Source organism: Oryctolagus cuniculus, chromosome 11 (genome assembly GCF_051225735.1).
Source record: "Oryctolagus cuniculus isolate XC-2025 breed Fujian yellow rabbit chromosome 11, ASM5122573v1, whole genome shotgun sequence".
NCBI lineage: Eukaryota > Metazoa > Chordata > Mammalia > Lagomorpha > Leporidae > Oryctolagus > Oryctolagus cuniculus.
Genome location: NC_142877.1, coordinates 68,820,373 through 68,834,914, shown reverse-complemented (window position 1 = coordinate 68,834,914; position 14,542 = coordinate 68,820,373). Strand labels below are relative to the sequence as shown.

General features: G+C 38.4%; 1 protein-coding gene across 14 annotated transcripts in view; it reads left to right on the top strand.

Moving 5' to 3' along the window:
* GRIP1 (glutamate receptor interacting protein 1) overlaps positions 1-14,542 on the top strand; it is a 737,425-nt gene that overhangs the window by 531,073 nt on the left and 191,810 nt on the right. For 13 of the 14 annotated variants that reach the window (XM_051846410.3, XM_051846416.3, XM_051846414.3 and 10 more), the window contains exon 2: positions 4,240-4,320. The exons of the other annotated variant lie outside the window; for it this stretch is intronic. In XM_051846410.3, coding sequence (XP_051702370.3) covers positions 4,240-4,320 — 81 coding nt within the window. The remainder of the gene's footprint in view (positions 1-4,239; positions 4,321-14,542) is intronic. 14 annotated transcript variants of the gene reach the window in all.

The following is a 14,542-nucleotide window of genomic DNA, read 5'->3' as shown; positions in this document are numbered from 1 at the left end:
TCCTTGTTATGATCAATAGGCAAGCCCCTAGCAGTGGGAGATCACCTTGTGACAGTGATTCGCCAGCTACTAAGGTTTCAGTAGAAAAGGCTGGCAGTTCTGACACCCTGAGATGCCCTTCATGACTATTTGCAGTACTTATTTCATTGAGCAGTAGCTCACCAGATGAATGCCAGCTTTGCCTCTATACTGACTTCCAGTAAAGATCCTTTGTAAAATCCTACACCATCAAAGTCAAGGCTGAGTCTGGTGTGAAGATCAAAATTCTTCTGTTTAAAGGAATTATTTTAAAGAATGTTTGATAAATCCTTCTATAGACTGAATGAAAAAGAAAGAAAATATGTTTTAATATCAGTGAATAAAAAGTCAGACTTTTAATTTACAGTGAGTCAGTGTGTTTAATAGCTTTTGGATGAGGACATGACTTTAACAGCATTAGACTATAAACCTTGGAAAAAGAAAAACAGAAATAAAAAGAGTAAAGTTTATATACTACAGGTTGGTTGTTTACAACAAATACTCTGGTTTGAGAAGTTACATACAATTCAGTCAACCATCAGCAAATATTTAATGAAGACTTAGTATGTGCCAGCTGCTGATATATATGTAGATATGCTTGTAGTCTACTTTCTGTTCCTCTTCTTATTTGATATATTTTTTATTCATTTATAAAACTGTATGGAACTTGAAAGTCTAGTTAATATCTCCCTGATGAAATAAAGTGTTAACATAGATCCTATATTTCAATCACCTTTAAGGCCCGTACTGGGGAACAATGAGTTGTATTGATATTTGTGTTAAATTTTTAGCTTCATAAAAGTGAACTGGAAAGGGGCTAGCATTTGGCATAGCTGTTTAAATGCCTACATTCCACATTGGAGTACCTGGAATCAACTCCTTGCTTTGACTTCCAGTTCCAGTTTCCTGCTAATTCAGGTTCTAGAGACAGTAGTGATTGCTCAAGTAAGTGGATTCTTGCCACTCACTTGAGAGACCTGGACTGAGTCCCTAGCTCCTGGCTCCAGTCTGACCCAGTCCTGGTCATTGCAGGCATTTGAGGAATTAAGTAGGGGATAGGGGTGTTCATTCGCTCTTTGTCTTTCAAATAAATAATTTTCCAATGAACTAAAAGTATAACTAAGTCCTATTGTACCATTTTAAGTGTTCTTCCATTACAAATATGTGGAGGAAGGAGAAAACGAGATTTGTAGACACACACAAAGATTTTCTGTGGTGACTCATTACATTCTCCATAGGGATTGACTGGCATGTATGGTGTGTATGGCTACTTATTTTTGTGATACAGAAACATGAGGACCAAATGACCTATGAAAGCTCATTGTCTGTCCAAGAAGTAATAAGATAAAGAGGAATGAGCTTTGATTGAAAAAGACCCAATTTAAATGTATATCCCTCTAAATATTTGCAACTGTGGGCTTTAGTCTCAACTGAATCAAAGAATCAAAATCAAAGAATAGTCTCAACTGTCCCTGATAGGCATGACATTCTTGGATATATCTACAAGTCTTCAGTAAGAGCCATATGAGAAGATCACAATAGAAACTTCCATAGCTCTTCACAACATTGTGCACTCTCTATATTCTTGTTGTTTAAGATGCTATTAGGGGGCCATCGATCACTGATTTATTCAATGTCTTGTCTTCATTTCTATTTTCAAAGTTTGAATCAACAGTTGCATTTTAGTAAATCACGTCAAGGGAGCTGATGTTCATTCCATTGGATGCTTTTTTATAAAAGTCCCACAGTGCCTCATATGTTTAAGCAAAGAGCAATTCTTGGAAACTAAGTTTCCTAAAAGGCAAGGGTTAAGTAGTATCATGCCACTTTGTTGCTATGATCTCCTTAACTCCTGTGATAAATATTGCCAAGCTTGTGCCTCCAGCTTCTGCCTCACCTCCATTATGAATTTTTGCTGATTGACTTTGGCAAGCTATTCTTAGATAATATTAAACTTCAGTCTGGTTATTTAACCAACAACTTTTGGCTTCCAGATAATTTGCCTATGATCATTAAGGACACTGTTGATGCTGGGACTGAGATTGGGGATGGGGAATAGGGTGATGTAGAGCTGGCCAGGTGGCCATCTATAATTCAGTTTCAACCTTTTAAGAATGTGCATGACTAGACTGGCTTGGCTTTAAATCAAGGAAATTGCTTTCAAATATAAATGAGAAAACCTTTTACCAGAGTTGACTACTTCTATAATGCAAGCTGGGTAAATTCCTAAAGAATTGGTTCCTTAAAAGAAAATTAAGTACAGATAACCTCAGAGTCTCCTGGGCAAATATCTCATTGCCCTTTAAGAAAATCCAACACTGGATTCAACTCAAAACTTTAATTGGCTGGACTCTTGACAAATCAAAAACTGAGGAAAGCATTTAGACTTCCAAGGTACTGTCCCTGAACCTGATTATTATGACCTTTATCACCTTGCTCAGTGCTCAGTACTCATAAATATACCAATTTTGGGATAATGAAACATAATTTTAAAGCAGTCTTGCAAATAATCTTAGTTGTTAACATAAAGTGAGTAGTTTTAATAGGAGATATATGAAGCATATTGCCTGATACTTAAATTAACTGTGATAAATGTTGTCAAGTCCTAAGGTGCAAATGAAGGGCAAAGGAGACTTTTGCAGAGTGTGCTTACATTTTGTTTCATAGTTATAGATTATATTCAAAATTGTATATGCAAAGAGAAGAGTCTAAGTCCTAAGGTACTGCCTCTAAAGCAACAAGGATGACATAATTGTATTAAAAACTGAAAGTTGATGGTTTTTCTTTATGGTTGGAAGTATATAAAGAATTGTGTGACAAATGGAACATAAGCATGGACAGTGTGATTTCTAATCTTTAATTTAATTGCAGTTTACAGCAGTGTTAATCTTCTCTCTTTGTCATTGTTCATTAAGACCTTCTAGGTTTTGAGAAGAAATTGCAAACCCTTTTAACTAGGTGTGCATAAGAAGAAAGAAGATCTTCAATATTGAAACACAGACCACTTAATTGGGAGAATTAATGTGTTCAGATGATAAAGCCTTGTTGCTGAATTAAATCCTTGTTATATTTAATACCTTGCCGGGCAATGTGGTTAATTTTAATACTTTAATGATTTCCTGTTAAGACAACAATGACCTTATATTGTGGCATGAAGTAACATTTGAGTCATCTAGCTTGACTGAATATATTGATAATCATTCTAAATTGTATTTACTCAGATCATATACATCTTATTCTTGATATTTTTAAGGTTGTTTCTCAGATATCTCTTGTACTTTATACAAACATCCCCATCTAAACTAGGAAGAATTTTTTTTTTTATATTTTAACCTTAATGATTCCCACCGTACGTTACTACTGTGTATTTCAAGTCAGATTAAATCCTTTTCTAGGTCAAAAAATACTTAGGATTTGATGGTCCACCATTTCTATGATCTTGACACCCAGTGTCATCAGTCATTCAGCTTCTTGCCTAATGCTCACAGCCACACTGAGCTGCCTACCTTCTGTCTTTTCAGTTGCTCTTTTTGTCCCTCTGCAAGTTATTTTCATCTCTTTCTAAGAGAGGACAAATCAGTTCATTTCAAGACACATCTTTTGCCAAGCCATCATTCCTTTGCTATTCTCAGCCTGGCTCTCTAGTCTTATTTATTTCTGAACATCCCTACACCTCTGCTTTACACTGGAGGGCAATTCACACATCCAGCAAGAAGCTACTAACTCTGTGTGTCTTTATTCTGCGATACTAATACTTCATCATCTGCTTATTGGAAATACTAATTTGTTTTCATTTCCTTTGTTCTTCTACCTGGTTGTTCTTAATACCCATTGAGCCATTTTATTCTGTCTTTGGTCTTTCTATAACATATATTCACTGATACTCATTTATCAATGAATATAGGAGACAAATAATTTATATTTTACATTTGCATACTTCCTAGCCATTTTATAAATGTCTTCACATGCTTACCAGCTTCTGATCCCAACAACCCAAAGAAGTAGGTGAGAATTTTATTCCTCTTCTATAGGAAATTGAAATAATATCCAAACATTTTCAAAGACTTGTCCCATACCTAACTCAAGGTTAGGATGAGGTCTACCAACTCTTTCTACTGTACCATATCACCTCTCGCTGGCAGAAGGATTGCAATCCATTAAAGATCTTCACGCACTAGAAACTGGATGGAAATTAACCAACCCTTCATTGTACCTTTGCAGATGAGAGTCCCTACACTAAATCCGCCAGCCAGACAAAGCCGCCTGATGGAGCATTGGCTGTGAGGAGACAGAGCATTCCAGGTTAGACCAGACTGTTGGATTTTTCAGCTGTTTTACTTTTGAATCCTGTTATTTGATGATCTGAAATAGTTCCAACTTGGTAATAAAAATCATGTTATTTCCTACAGTGTGGCCTGCATTCTACACCACTTGTTCAAACAATAATCACAAAAGCTAAACTTTAGAAAAACTTGCCAATGTATGTGAATTCATCTTGTAATCCAACGTTGTGGAATACTTTGTAAAATGACTTGAATTTATATCAACTGTCACTCATTTACTTCCTTTCACCTCTGTTTTCAGGGCGTGACTTTCACAGCAGCATCTATCTCTTTGCTTAGACAAACTTGTCAGAACAAAAGTGTTCAAAATTTCAGTAGCAGATCATGTATGCTGAATGAAAATTACTCCTTTCTTCTCATCTCTTTGAACTTGCATTTGCTTCCTATGAACTATTCTTGTAAATTTCCTGGACTTTTGTTTCCTTAGGAAGGTGTGATTTGGATTCTGGTAATACAATAAATAGTATCTATACTTTTTCAACAAGACATTTTGGAGAAATGTCTTAAAATGTCTGTACTCTAAAACTTCAATATTTACAAGCTTTGATCTTAAGAATGACACAAAAGCATGTAAGTTCTCAAATTAAAGGGGGAAGGAAATTCAAAACTTTATCTAAACTAGGTAACTCATGGAAAAACTCTTTGTAGAAGCAATTGTACATAAGAAAAGCATTAAAAACATTAATATATTTTTCAAAAATAATGTGCTTATAGATTTTAAACAAGCTATTTGTGTACAGCTAAAGCTTAACTATAGGATTTTAGAGTACAACAGTTTTAGCAATTCAGGAGAAATAAAGCAGTGTTCTGACATTAAGTTGAATGGTCTGGCAAATCTGTCAGTGAAAATGGGAATTTTCCATTTGAATAAAGAGCAGAATGAGTCCAACTTTAAAGCATTTCTTTTTGTGATTATTTATTTTTGTAAGAATGACATGGTTACTTTTATTCTGAAGGCTTAGATTCATTGTGAAAGTATACGACTTATAAACGATATATGTATCTTTGTTTTGGTGCCTTGAAGATGCTGCAGTCACTTGAATTCTGTAATTTGATGGCCTCACTTAGTGAGAAGATATGTTTTTTTTCCATCCTATACAAGGTCATTCTTAGTGTCGGTCACATTTAGAAAAACACCTGCAGTCAGCCATGGACTAGATTCTCTGCTTTCTCCTTGTCAGTATTAAGAAAATACCGAATGTTTGAAGTCAGGAATGTCAGTTATCCACCAATTCTCTCTTTGCTTCTCCACATTAGCTGGTACTCAGTTTCCTTTGTTGAAAAGAGACAAGAGACTTCCCTCTGCCTTACTACTTTCTGTGATTTTAGACAAACATACTGTTATTAATGTTTTCCTTTCATGGGCTTTGTAGTGTCACATCCTAAATCACAGCATGTGTTTGAGGTCTAGACTCTTTTTTGAAAGTCATTAAGTAGTATCTTTAAGTTATATCATAGGGACACAGAATCAGCTCATCATAATCCTTAGTTTGTGATACACAAGTGATTTGTTACAGTTTTTTTTTTTTTTTCCTCTGTGTGTTTCAGACTTAAGTCACTGGAATCATGAATGCTTTTGTAGGTTGCACAGGTGGTTTTCCTAGAATTTGAGCAGAAACAAACCATTTCTTCGTCTTTCATAAGGTAGAGGCCAAAGGAGTCAGAGGTCTTCCGAATCTTAGTTCTTTAGTATAGTCCAAGAAAACAGGCTGCACCAGCCGGAGGGTTAAAATGCCAATGTTTAAAAGCTGATTGTTACTGTTATATGACGGGAAAAATTAATGAGTTTCTGGGAAACTGCTTCCTGACCAGCAACTTGGGAGTGTTTTGATTCTTTCCTTTTTTGCTTCAATGTACTCTGAATGCTTGTTCTGACAACGAAGAAGGTAGTGCTCCCAGACCTTTGGGCAGGAAGTCACTTCCAGAGAGATCTGTCCCAGCACTGGGAAGTCTTGTCTGGACAGCTGCCATGTCTACCTTTGTTCCTGTGCAGTGCACAAGTGAGCAGCAAATGCACAAAGGAGAAGGTCAAGTAAAGGCGTGCTCTATGTTATTTGCTGGAACTTCCACAGAGAAATCCTGCAACTGGCTTCTGGTTGACTAAGTTGTACCACATTGAACTGTGAGAGCTGGATGCAATTTTACAGCTTTGGTCTCTTTCTCCTATGCTCGTGTCCCAATACTACCTTGCTAAAGATATTATTACTGGGCCTGCACCGCAGCTCACTAGGCTAATCCTCCGCCTTGTGGTGCCGGCACACCGGGTTCTAGTCCCAGTCGGGGCGCCGGATTCTGTCCCGGTTGCCCCTCTTCCAGGCCAGCTCTCTGCTATGGCCCAGGAGTGCAGTGGAGGATGGCCCAAGTGCTTGGGCCCTGCACCCCATGGAAGACCAGGATAAGTACCTGGCTCCTGCCATCGGATCAGCGCAGTGCGCCAGCCGCGGCGGCCATTGGAGGGTGAACCAACAACGGCAAAGGAAGACCTTTCTCTCTGTCTCTCTCTCTCACTGTCCACTCTGCCTGTCAAAAAAAAAAAAAAGTTATTATTACTGTGTTGGTAGCAAGGAAAGATATATCGACAGAAAAGCACACCACACAAAAGAAAGCTTAAAGAGAGCTCTATTTCTTTACCAGCCCCTGAGCTTTCTTTTAAATTTTTATTTATTTGAGAAACAGAGAGAAAAAGACATACAGAGGAGCTCCCAACCACAGATTCACTCCCCAAATGCCCACAACAGACAGGGATGGGTCAAGCTGAAGCTGGGAGCCCAGAGCTCAATCCAGGTTTCCCATGTGAATGACAGGGACCCAGCAACATTAGCAATCACCCCTGCTTTTCAGGATCTGCATTGCTGGGATCAGGAACAGAGCCGGAACTTGAACCAAGGTACTCTGATGTGAGATGTGTGTGTCCTAGCCAGAGTCTTAATCGCTGACCAAATTCCCACCTCCCAGCCCCTGATCTCAGTGCAGAAGAACCTTCTGAGACAGATGTGTCCCCTGAAGTATTAACCACCACCCCACAACAGGGACTAAGCCAATGCAAGAAGGCTGAAACTTCAAAGGAGCTAGATGACATTCATCTGCATTTATCCTATAGCTCTATTCCCAAGGCTCCAATAGTAGTGACTGCAATTGACCATTTGTGTGAATAATTTCTTTGATGAATGGGTGGGGCATAGTGGAGGAAAAGGGTAATGGCAAGCTTCTCAATTCAAGTCTTATAACACTTTAACTCATTCTTTGAAACTGATTCTATAAATATAGATCTGGTGCTTCCTGGACCAAATGTCCATAAACAAAGGTGAGATTCTGAACATGGACTCCAGTATTTTCATAGCATAATTAACTATAACTTTTAACAATTCTGTCCTATAGAAGTAAGCTAGAATGTTAGCAGAAACATAACTTGCTTTTCATTCATTTCTAAATCAAACACTACTGTCTGAACTCAAAATTAATGCAGCAATTATTTTATAATCACAAGTAAAATATGTGTCTTTCATTAAATGCCAGTTCTAACTTTAAATCCTTTCATCCCCCACTTCTTTTTTCTTCCCAAAAAAGGGAATGGATTAAACATCTCTTAGGAGCAAAATACATTTGGTTTGGATAAAGGGGAAATGCATTATTAATGTTATTTGGGAGCTTGTCATTTTAATCATGTCTCTTATGGCATAAAATGTAAAAATAAAAAGACTTTTAGACTTTCATATGCTCTTGTAAATTTTTTAATGATGGTGATAGTAAAAAAAAAATGACATGAGTGTCCCTATGATACTAAAGTTGATGTTTAGAGACTTTACATTCTGTTAACAATATTAAGGAGATCTGTGTTCAATCTCATTTTGACCCATTTTTAAAGATAAGATAAATTCCAAGGGAAAAGATCTTTTGAATTAACAGATTCTGCCACATATATATATATATATATCTATTTTTAAAAAATCTGTTGATCTGATTGTCCTTTATTGGGCAGATTACTAGTGAATGCAGTTTGTCCCCTTGAAATGATTGTCTGAAGTATTAGAGGAAATTTGTATAGACTCTGGCCTGATAGACTTTTGTGATAATTTGTGACTTTGCTCACTTACAGCTGAGGCATTAAATCATAGCAGTCTAATGTTTGTGTAGAGGAAATATGGAATACTGGAGTTGGTATATTATTTCTTTGACTTGTCTCCTCTTTCCACACAGGATGTTTTTCTTTGCTTATGTTAGTCTTGACCAAGAATTCTGGCCAGGTGAAAAATATAGGAAGATGTGAGGACCTCATGTCTATTACATTTCCAACTTTGGTGTACTCAGGAAAATTATATCAAGACTGTATTCAGGATAAGGCCATGCGAGTTTGAGTAGGATTTTTCTCCCTCCTAGAATGTCAATTTGGTCGTAATGGACTGAAGTTGATATAAAAAATATGAAGCTGAGAGTCTGAAAATGTCCAGTAGCCCTAAGAATGAACAGTCAAGCTATTCAGAGTACATTCAGGAAGGTTCAGCCTCTATTGAAAAATAAAAGTCTGAGAAATAATTGTGTACCCTTGACACCATGGAGAGGCTGGCAAGCTTGAGTGAAGGGGAAAGGGCAGGAATTTTAAAGGTTCTTCCTCCTGTATTCAGCATTTTCTTGTCTTCATGATGCACACAATTTGATGCTTCATTGGTCTAAATTTTCATTATGACAGCAGATAGATAGTGTGACTTTTACACTAGGACTTTATAGCAATACTACTATTCAGATGTATGATGGGCATTTACTCTGATTTTCTGACCTGTTCTGCTTCCCCTGTTAAGTTCCATCACTGAGCCTCTCTAACAATGAGTGAGTCTCAGAGAAGGGAAATCAAAGTCGGTTGAACCCACCAAGTATGAAATGTCATACAAAGAACAGATACAAATGCATTCCAAAGTCGTTAGGTCAGACTCTGCTATTACTGAAGACATAATCACTGGGGCTAGTATAAACAGACAAGCACCTTTACTATGGGCAGGTTGTCCCTTCATCTCCATCTGCCCCTCATTTGGCCAAGGTGACTACCATGGGGAGCTAAGGAGTAGGATGTACACTACCAAACCCCTCACTATCAGCATAAAGAAAATTCAAAGCCACGGTGTCTCCAGTTGTTACAATTACTGAACATTTGAGAAATTGTATCACTTTACAGATAAATTTCTCAAAACACCAAGTCAAGATTATTGATCGCACTGCAATTGTATCTGAGATCCTGCTCCTTCCTTTTTTGTTTTTCCCTAGTATTTACTACTATGTGAAATTAACAGATAGGTGTATTTCCTTTTTTATTTCTCCAGCTCTATATACAGTATAAGCTACATGAGGGTAGATACTGTAGGTTGTTTTGTTCATTGCCCTAATTCCATAGAATTGTGCATAGAATAGGGCTTAACAATCATTAGAGATCAGTCAAGTCTTGCAGAATGAGTGACTCAGCAGAAATCGCAGTTTCTCTGTGCAGTCTGTGACTTTATGACCAGTCACACTCCTGAAAAGTGTAGCATTTCCACACGTTTTCTGATTCCGATTATGCTGCATTGAGACTCTACCAAATATGACATTTCTCTGGAAAATGTCTGCTGCAGAACACTTCTGAATGGAATATAGGTCAGCTAGAAGCTGGAGATTTCTAAAGGGCAGAGGTATCCTCCTAGCCTCATTTGTTTCTGTTTGAGCACAAAGTGTCTATGCAGTCATATAACACCAGCAGAAAAACTTTAAGCACCATTTAGCAGCAAAACTGACAAGCTGAGAGTGTTCAGTTCAACTGTTAGCTGTAGAAGGGGGCTTTTAAAAATGTGTGAAAGTAGCAGGCATCTATAAATAGTGCAATGCAAAGTAGAACTTACTCATTATGGCAGGTGTGGTGCACATTAAGGATTTCCCCAGGAGAACTGATCCAGTTTGCTATGTGACTGGGGTACACACTGAGCTCTCCTCAAATAGCACTGGGTGAAACAAGCGGCTTGATTTGTGTTCAGTGCTGTAGCTTTCATTAGTGCTTCAGAGAAATGATGGTCTATTGTGTTTGAGCTGTTCTCAGGCCTAGTAAACACGGCTGAAATACAATAAGGGAATTCATAGGCAGGAGGTGATTTTTAAGCAGTAACACTTCCAGTGTGCCATTTAGGGGGAAATGATTTATGATGACTTAGGATAGTGTCCCAACATTTCCTGAGATCCCTGTATTGTAGGAATAAGGGCACTTGTTGAATGCCTTGCTCCAGGTCCACACAGAATACATTGCTCCAGATCTGATTAAGTGAATGTGACAACACCTATCACATCCTCCTAAGGGTCCATAAATGTTTTACACAAAGACTTGAGGATACATGCATATGAGCTGCAAGGAAACAGTCTTCCCTCTACTGCCTTTGCACTAGAGAAACATTAATTCACCTACTCTCCAGGTTAGGGAGACCCTCAATCCAGGGTTTCAAGATTAAGCTACTCTGGAGCATCAGGCTGCATGAAATTTGGATTGCTTGACTGGCATCGAAGGAGTGAGGAGGTACCTTATGTAATTTACTGTAGCATAGAGCTGTTGGGCCCATTAATGCTCCTCTTTTGTTCATCAGCCTCAAATGATCCAAACAGCTTCCTACAGTTTGGTCACTCACATGTCATCTTCGTCATTTTTTGTTATAGCATTACATATACACAAATTTTTCTGTGCTATAATGAATATGATTTTAAGCAAATATAATTGATTTATTTTTCTTAGCTTTATCCTAAACCTGTCATCTGTGAGTTGATATGCTAATTATATTTTTCTATTGTAGATATTAAATGTTCCCAACTCTGGATTTTTTAAATTTTCTTTAAGGAATACAACTTCATGCATTTAATATATTCAGATTTGGGAACATGATGATTCCCACCACCTCCCTCCCACCCATACTCCCACCTTTCTTCCTCTTCCCTCTTCCTTTCCCATTCTTATTTTTTAGAGATTAATTTTCAGTTAGTTTTTTTTTTTTTTTTTTTTTTTTTGACAGGCAGAGTGGACAGTGAGAGAGAGAGACAGAGAGAAAGGTCTTCCTTTGCCGTTGGTTCACCCTCCAATGGCCGCCGCGGCCGGTGCGCTGCGGCCGGCGCACCGCGCTGATCCGATGGCAGGAGCCAGGAGCCAGGTGCTTTTCCTGGTCTCCCATGGGGTGCAGGGCCCAAGCACCTGGGCCATCCTCCGCTGCACTCCCTGGCCACAGCAGAGAGCTGGCCTGGAAGAGGGGCAACCGGGACAGAATCCAGTGCCCCAACCGGGACTAGAACCCGGTGTGCCGGCGCCGCTAGGTGGAGGATTAGCCTAGTGAGCCGCGGCGCCGGCCTTTTCAGTTAGTTTTTATACTCATAAGATTAACCGTACACCAAGTAGAGAGTTCACTGATTAGTTTGAAGAAAAAAAAGAAGTAAAGAACAAAACAAGCAAACAAGAAAAACATTGTTCCCCAACAGTCAAGGCAAGGGCTGTTCAAAATCATCACATCTCAAAGAGTCAGTTTGACTCCTATAGATTACCTTTTGTGTATTCTATTAGTTACCACAGATCAGAGAGACCATATAGTATTTGTCCTTTTGTGACTGGCTTATTTCACTAAGTATAATGGTTTCCAGTTGCATCCATTTTGTTGCAAAGGACAAGATTTCATTTTTTACCACTATATAGTATTCCATGGTGTATATATACCATAATTTCTTTATCCAGTCTTCACTTGATGGACATCTGTGTTGTTTCTATATCTTAGTTATTGTGAATTGAGCTGAAATGAACATGGGGATACAGATCAGTCTTTCATTTGCTGATTTCATTTCCCTTGGGTAGATTCCCAGGAGTGGAATGGCTGGGTCGTATGGTATAGTAGGTCTATATTCAGATTTCTGAGGTATCTCCATACTGTGATTTTTATTTCACTGATGGCTAGCAATCTTGAGCATTTTTTTCATGTGCCTATTGGCCATTTGAATTTCCTGTTGTGAAAAATGTCTGTTCAGGTCCTTTGCCCATTTTTTAATTGGATTTTTTTTGTTGAGTTTCTTAAGCTCATTACAGATTCTGGAAGTTGATCTGATGTCAGTTATATTGTTTGCAAATAATTTCTCCCATTCTGTCGGTTGCCTCTTCACTTTGCTGTTTCTTTTGCAGTGCTGAAGCTTCACAGTTTGGTGTAATCCCAGTGTTTAACTTTGGTTCTCATTGCCTGTGCTTCTGGGGTCTTTTCCTAGAAGTCTTTGCCTATGTCAATGTCTGCCAGCATTTCCCCAATGTTCTCTAGTAATTTGATGATATCACATCTTAGATTTAGGTCTCTGATTCATTTTGAGTGGATTTTTGTGTAAGGTGTAAGGTAGGGGTCTTTTTTCATACTTCTGCTATGTGGAGATCCTGTTTTCCCAGCACCATTTGATGAAGAGGATGTCTTGGCTCCAAGGGTTGCTTTTTGTTCCTTTGTCAAAGTTAAGTTGGGAGACTGATATTTTGGTGTAGTGGGCTAAGCCTCCACCTGCAGTGTCTGCATCCAATATGGGTGCCAGTTCTAGTTCTGGCTGCTCCAAAGAGTCCAGCTCTCTGCTATGTCTTGGGAAAGCAGTAAAAGATGGCTCAACTGCTTGAACCCCTGCACCTGCATGAGAGACCCAGAAGAAGCTCCTGGCTCATGGCTTTGGATGGGCAAAGCTCTGGCCGTTGCAGCCATCTGGGGAGTGAACCAGTGAATGGAAGACTTCTCTCTCTCTGCCTCTGCCTCTCTGTAACTCTGCCTTTTAAATAAATAAATAAATAAATCTTTAAAAAAAGAAGAGAAAAATAATATTTAAAAAAATTGGTTGTAGATGTGTAGATTTATTTCTGGGGTTTCTATTCCGCTCCATTGTTCTACAGGATTGTTTTTGTGCCAGTACCAGGCTGTTTTGATTAAAACTGTCATGTGGCCAGCACCGTGGCTTGCTTGGCTAATCCTCTGCCTGCAGCACCAGCACCCCAGGTTCTAGTCCTGGTTGGGGTGCCGGGTACTAGTCCGGGTTGCTCCTCTTCCAGTCCAGCTCTCTGCTGTAGCCCAGGAGGGCAGCAGAGGATGGCCCAAGTGCTTGGGTCCCTGCACCCTCAAGGGTGACCAGGAGGAGTATGGCTCCTGGCTTCGGATCGGCCCAGCGCTGGCCATAGCAGCCATTAGGGGAATGAACCAATGGAAGGAAGACCTTTCTCTCTGTCTCTCTCTCACTGTCCATAACTCTCTCTGGCAAAAAATTAAAAAAAAAATAGCTGTCATGTAGTATATCTTGAAGTCTGGTATTGTGATGCCTCCAGCTTTGTTTTTGTTGTTTAAGATTTCCTTAGCTATTCAGGGTCTCTTATATTTTCATATGAAGTTAAGCATCATTTTTGTCTAGATCTGAGAAGAATGTTCGTATTTTTTATTGGTATTACATTGGATCTATACATTTCTTTTGGTAGTATGGACATTTTGAAGATCTTGATTTTTCCAGTATATGAACATAGCAGATTTTTCCACATTTATATGTCTTCTATTTCTTTCTTTGATGTTTTGTAATTTTCTTCATAGAAATCTTTGACATCTTTGGTTAAATTTATTCCTAGGTATTTAAATTTTTTTTGTTGCTATTGTAAAAGGGATTGAGCTTAGAAGTTCTTTCTCAGTTATGGCATTGTCTGTATATACAAAGGCTATTGGTTTTTATGTGTTGGTTTTAGAGTCTGTTACTTTACCATGATTTTAGAGTCTGCTACTTTACCAAACTCTTTTATGAGTTCTAGTAGTCTCCTTGGGTTTCCTATATATAGAATCATGTCATCAGCAAATAGGGATAGTTTGACTTCTTCCTTCCCTATTTGTATCCCTTTGATTTATTTTTCTTGCCTGATAGCTCTGGCTAAAACTTCCAGGACTATGTTAACTAACAATGGTGAGAGTGGGCATCCTCGTCTGATTCTGGATCTTAATGGGAATGCCTCCAATTTTTCCCCATTCAGTAGGATGCTGGCTATGGGTTCGTTATAAATTGCTTTGCTTATGTTGAGGAATGTCCCTTCTATACCCAATTTATTTAAGGTTTTCATCATAAAAGGGTGTTGAATTTTGTCATCTTCTTTCTCTGCATCTGTTGATATAATCATGTTTTTTGATCTTCTGCTTGTTGTGGTTAATCAC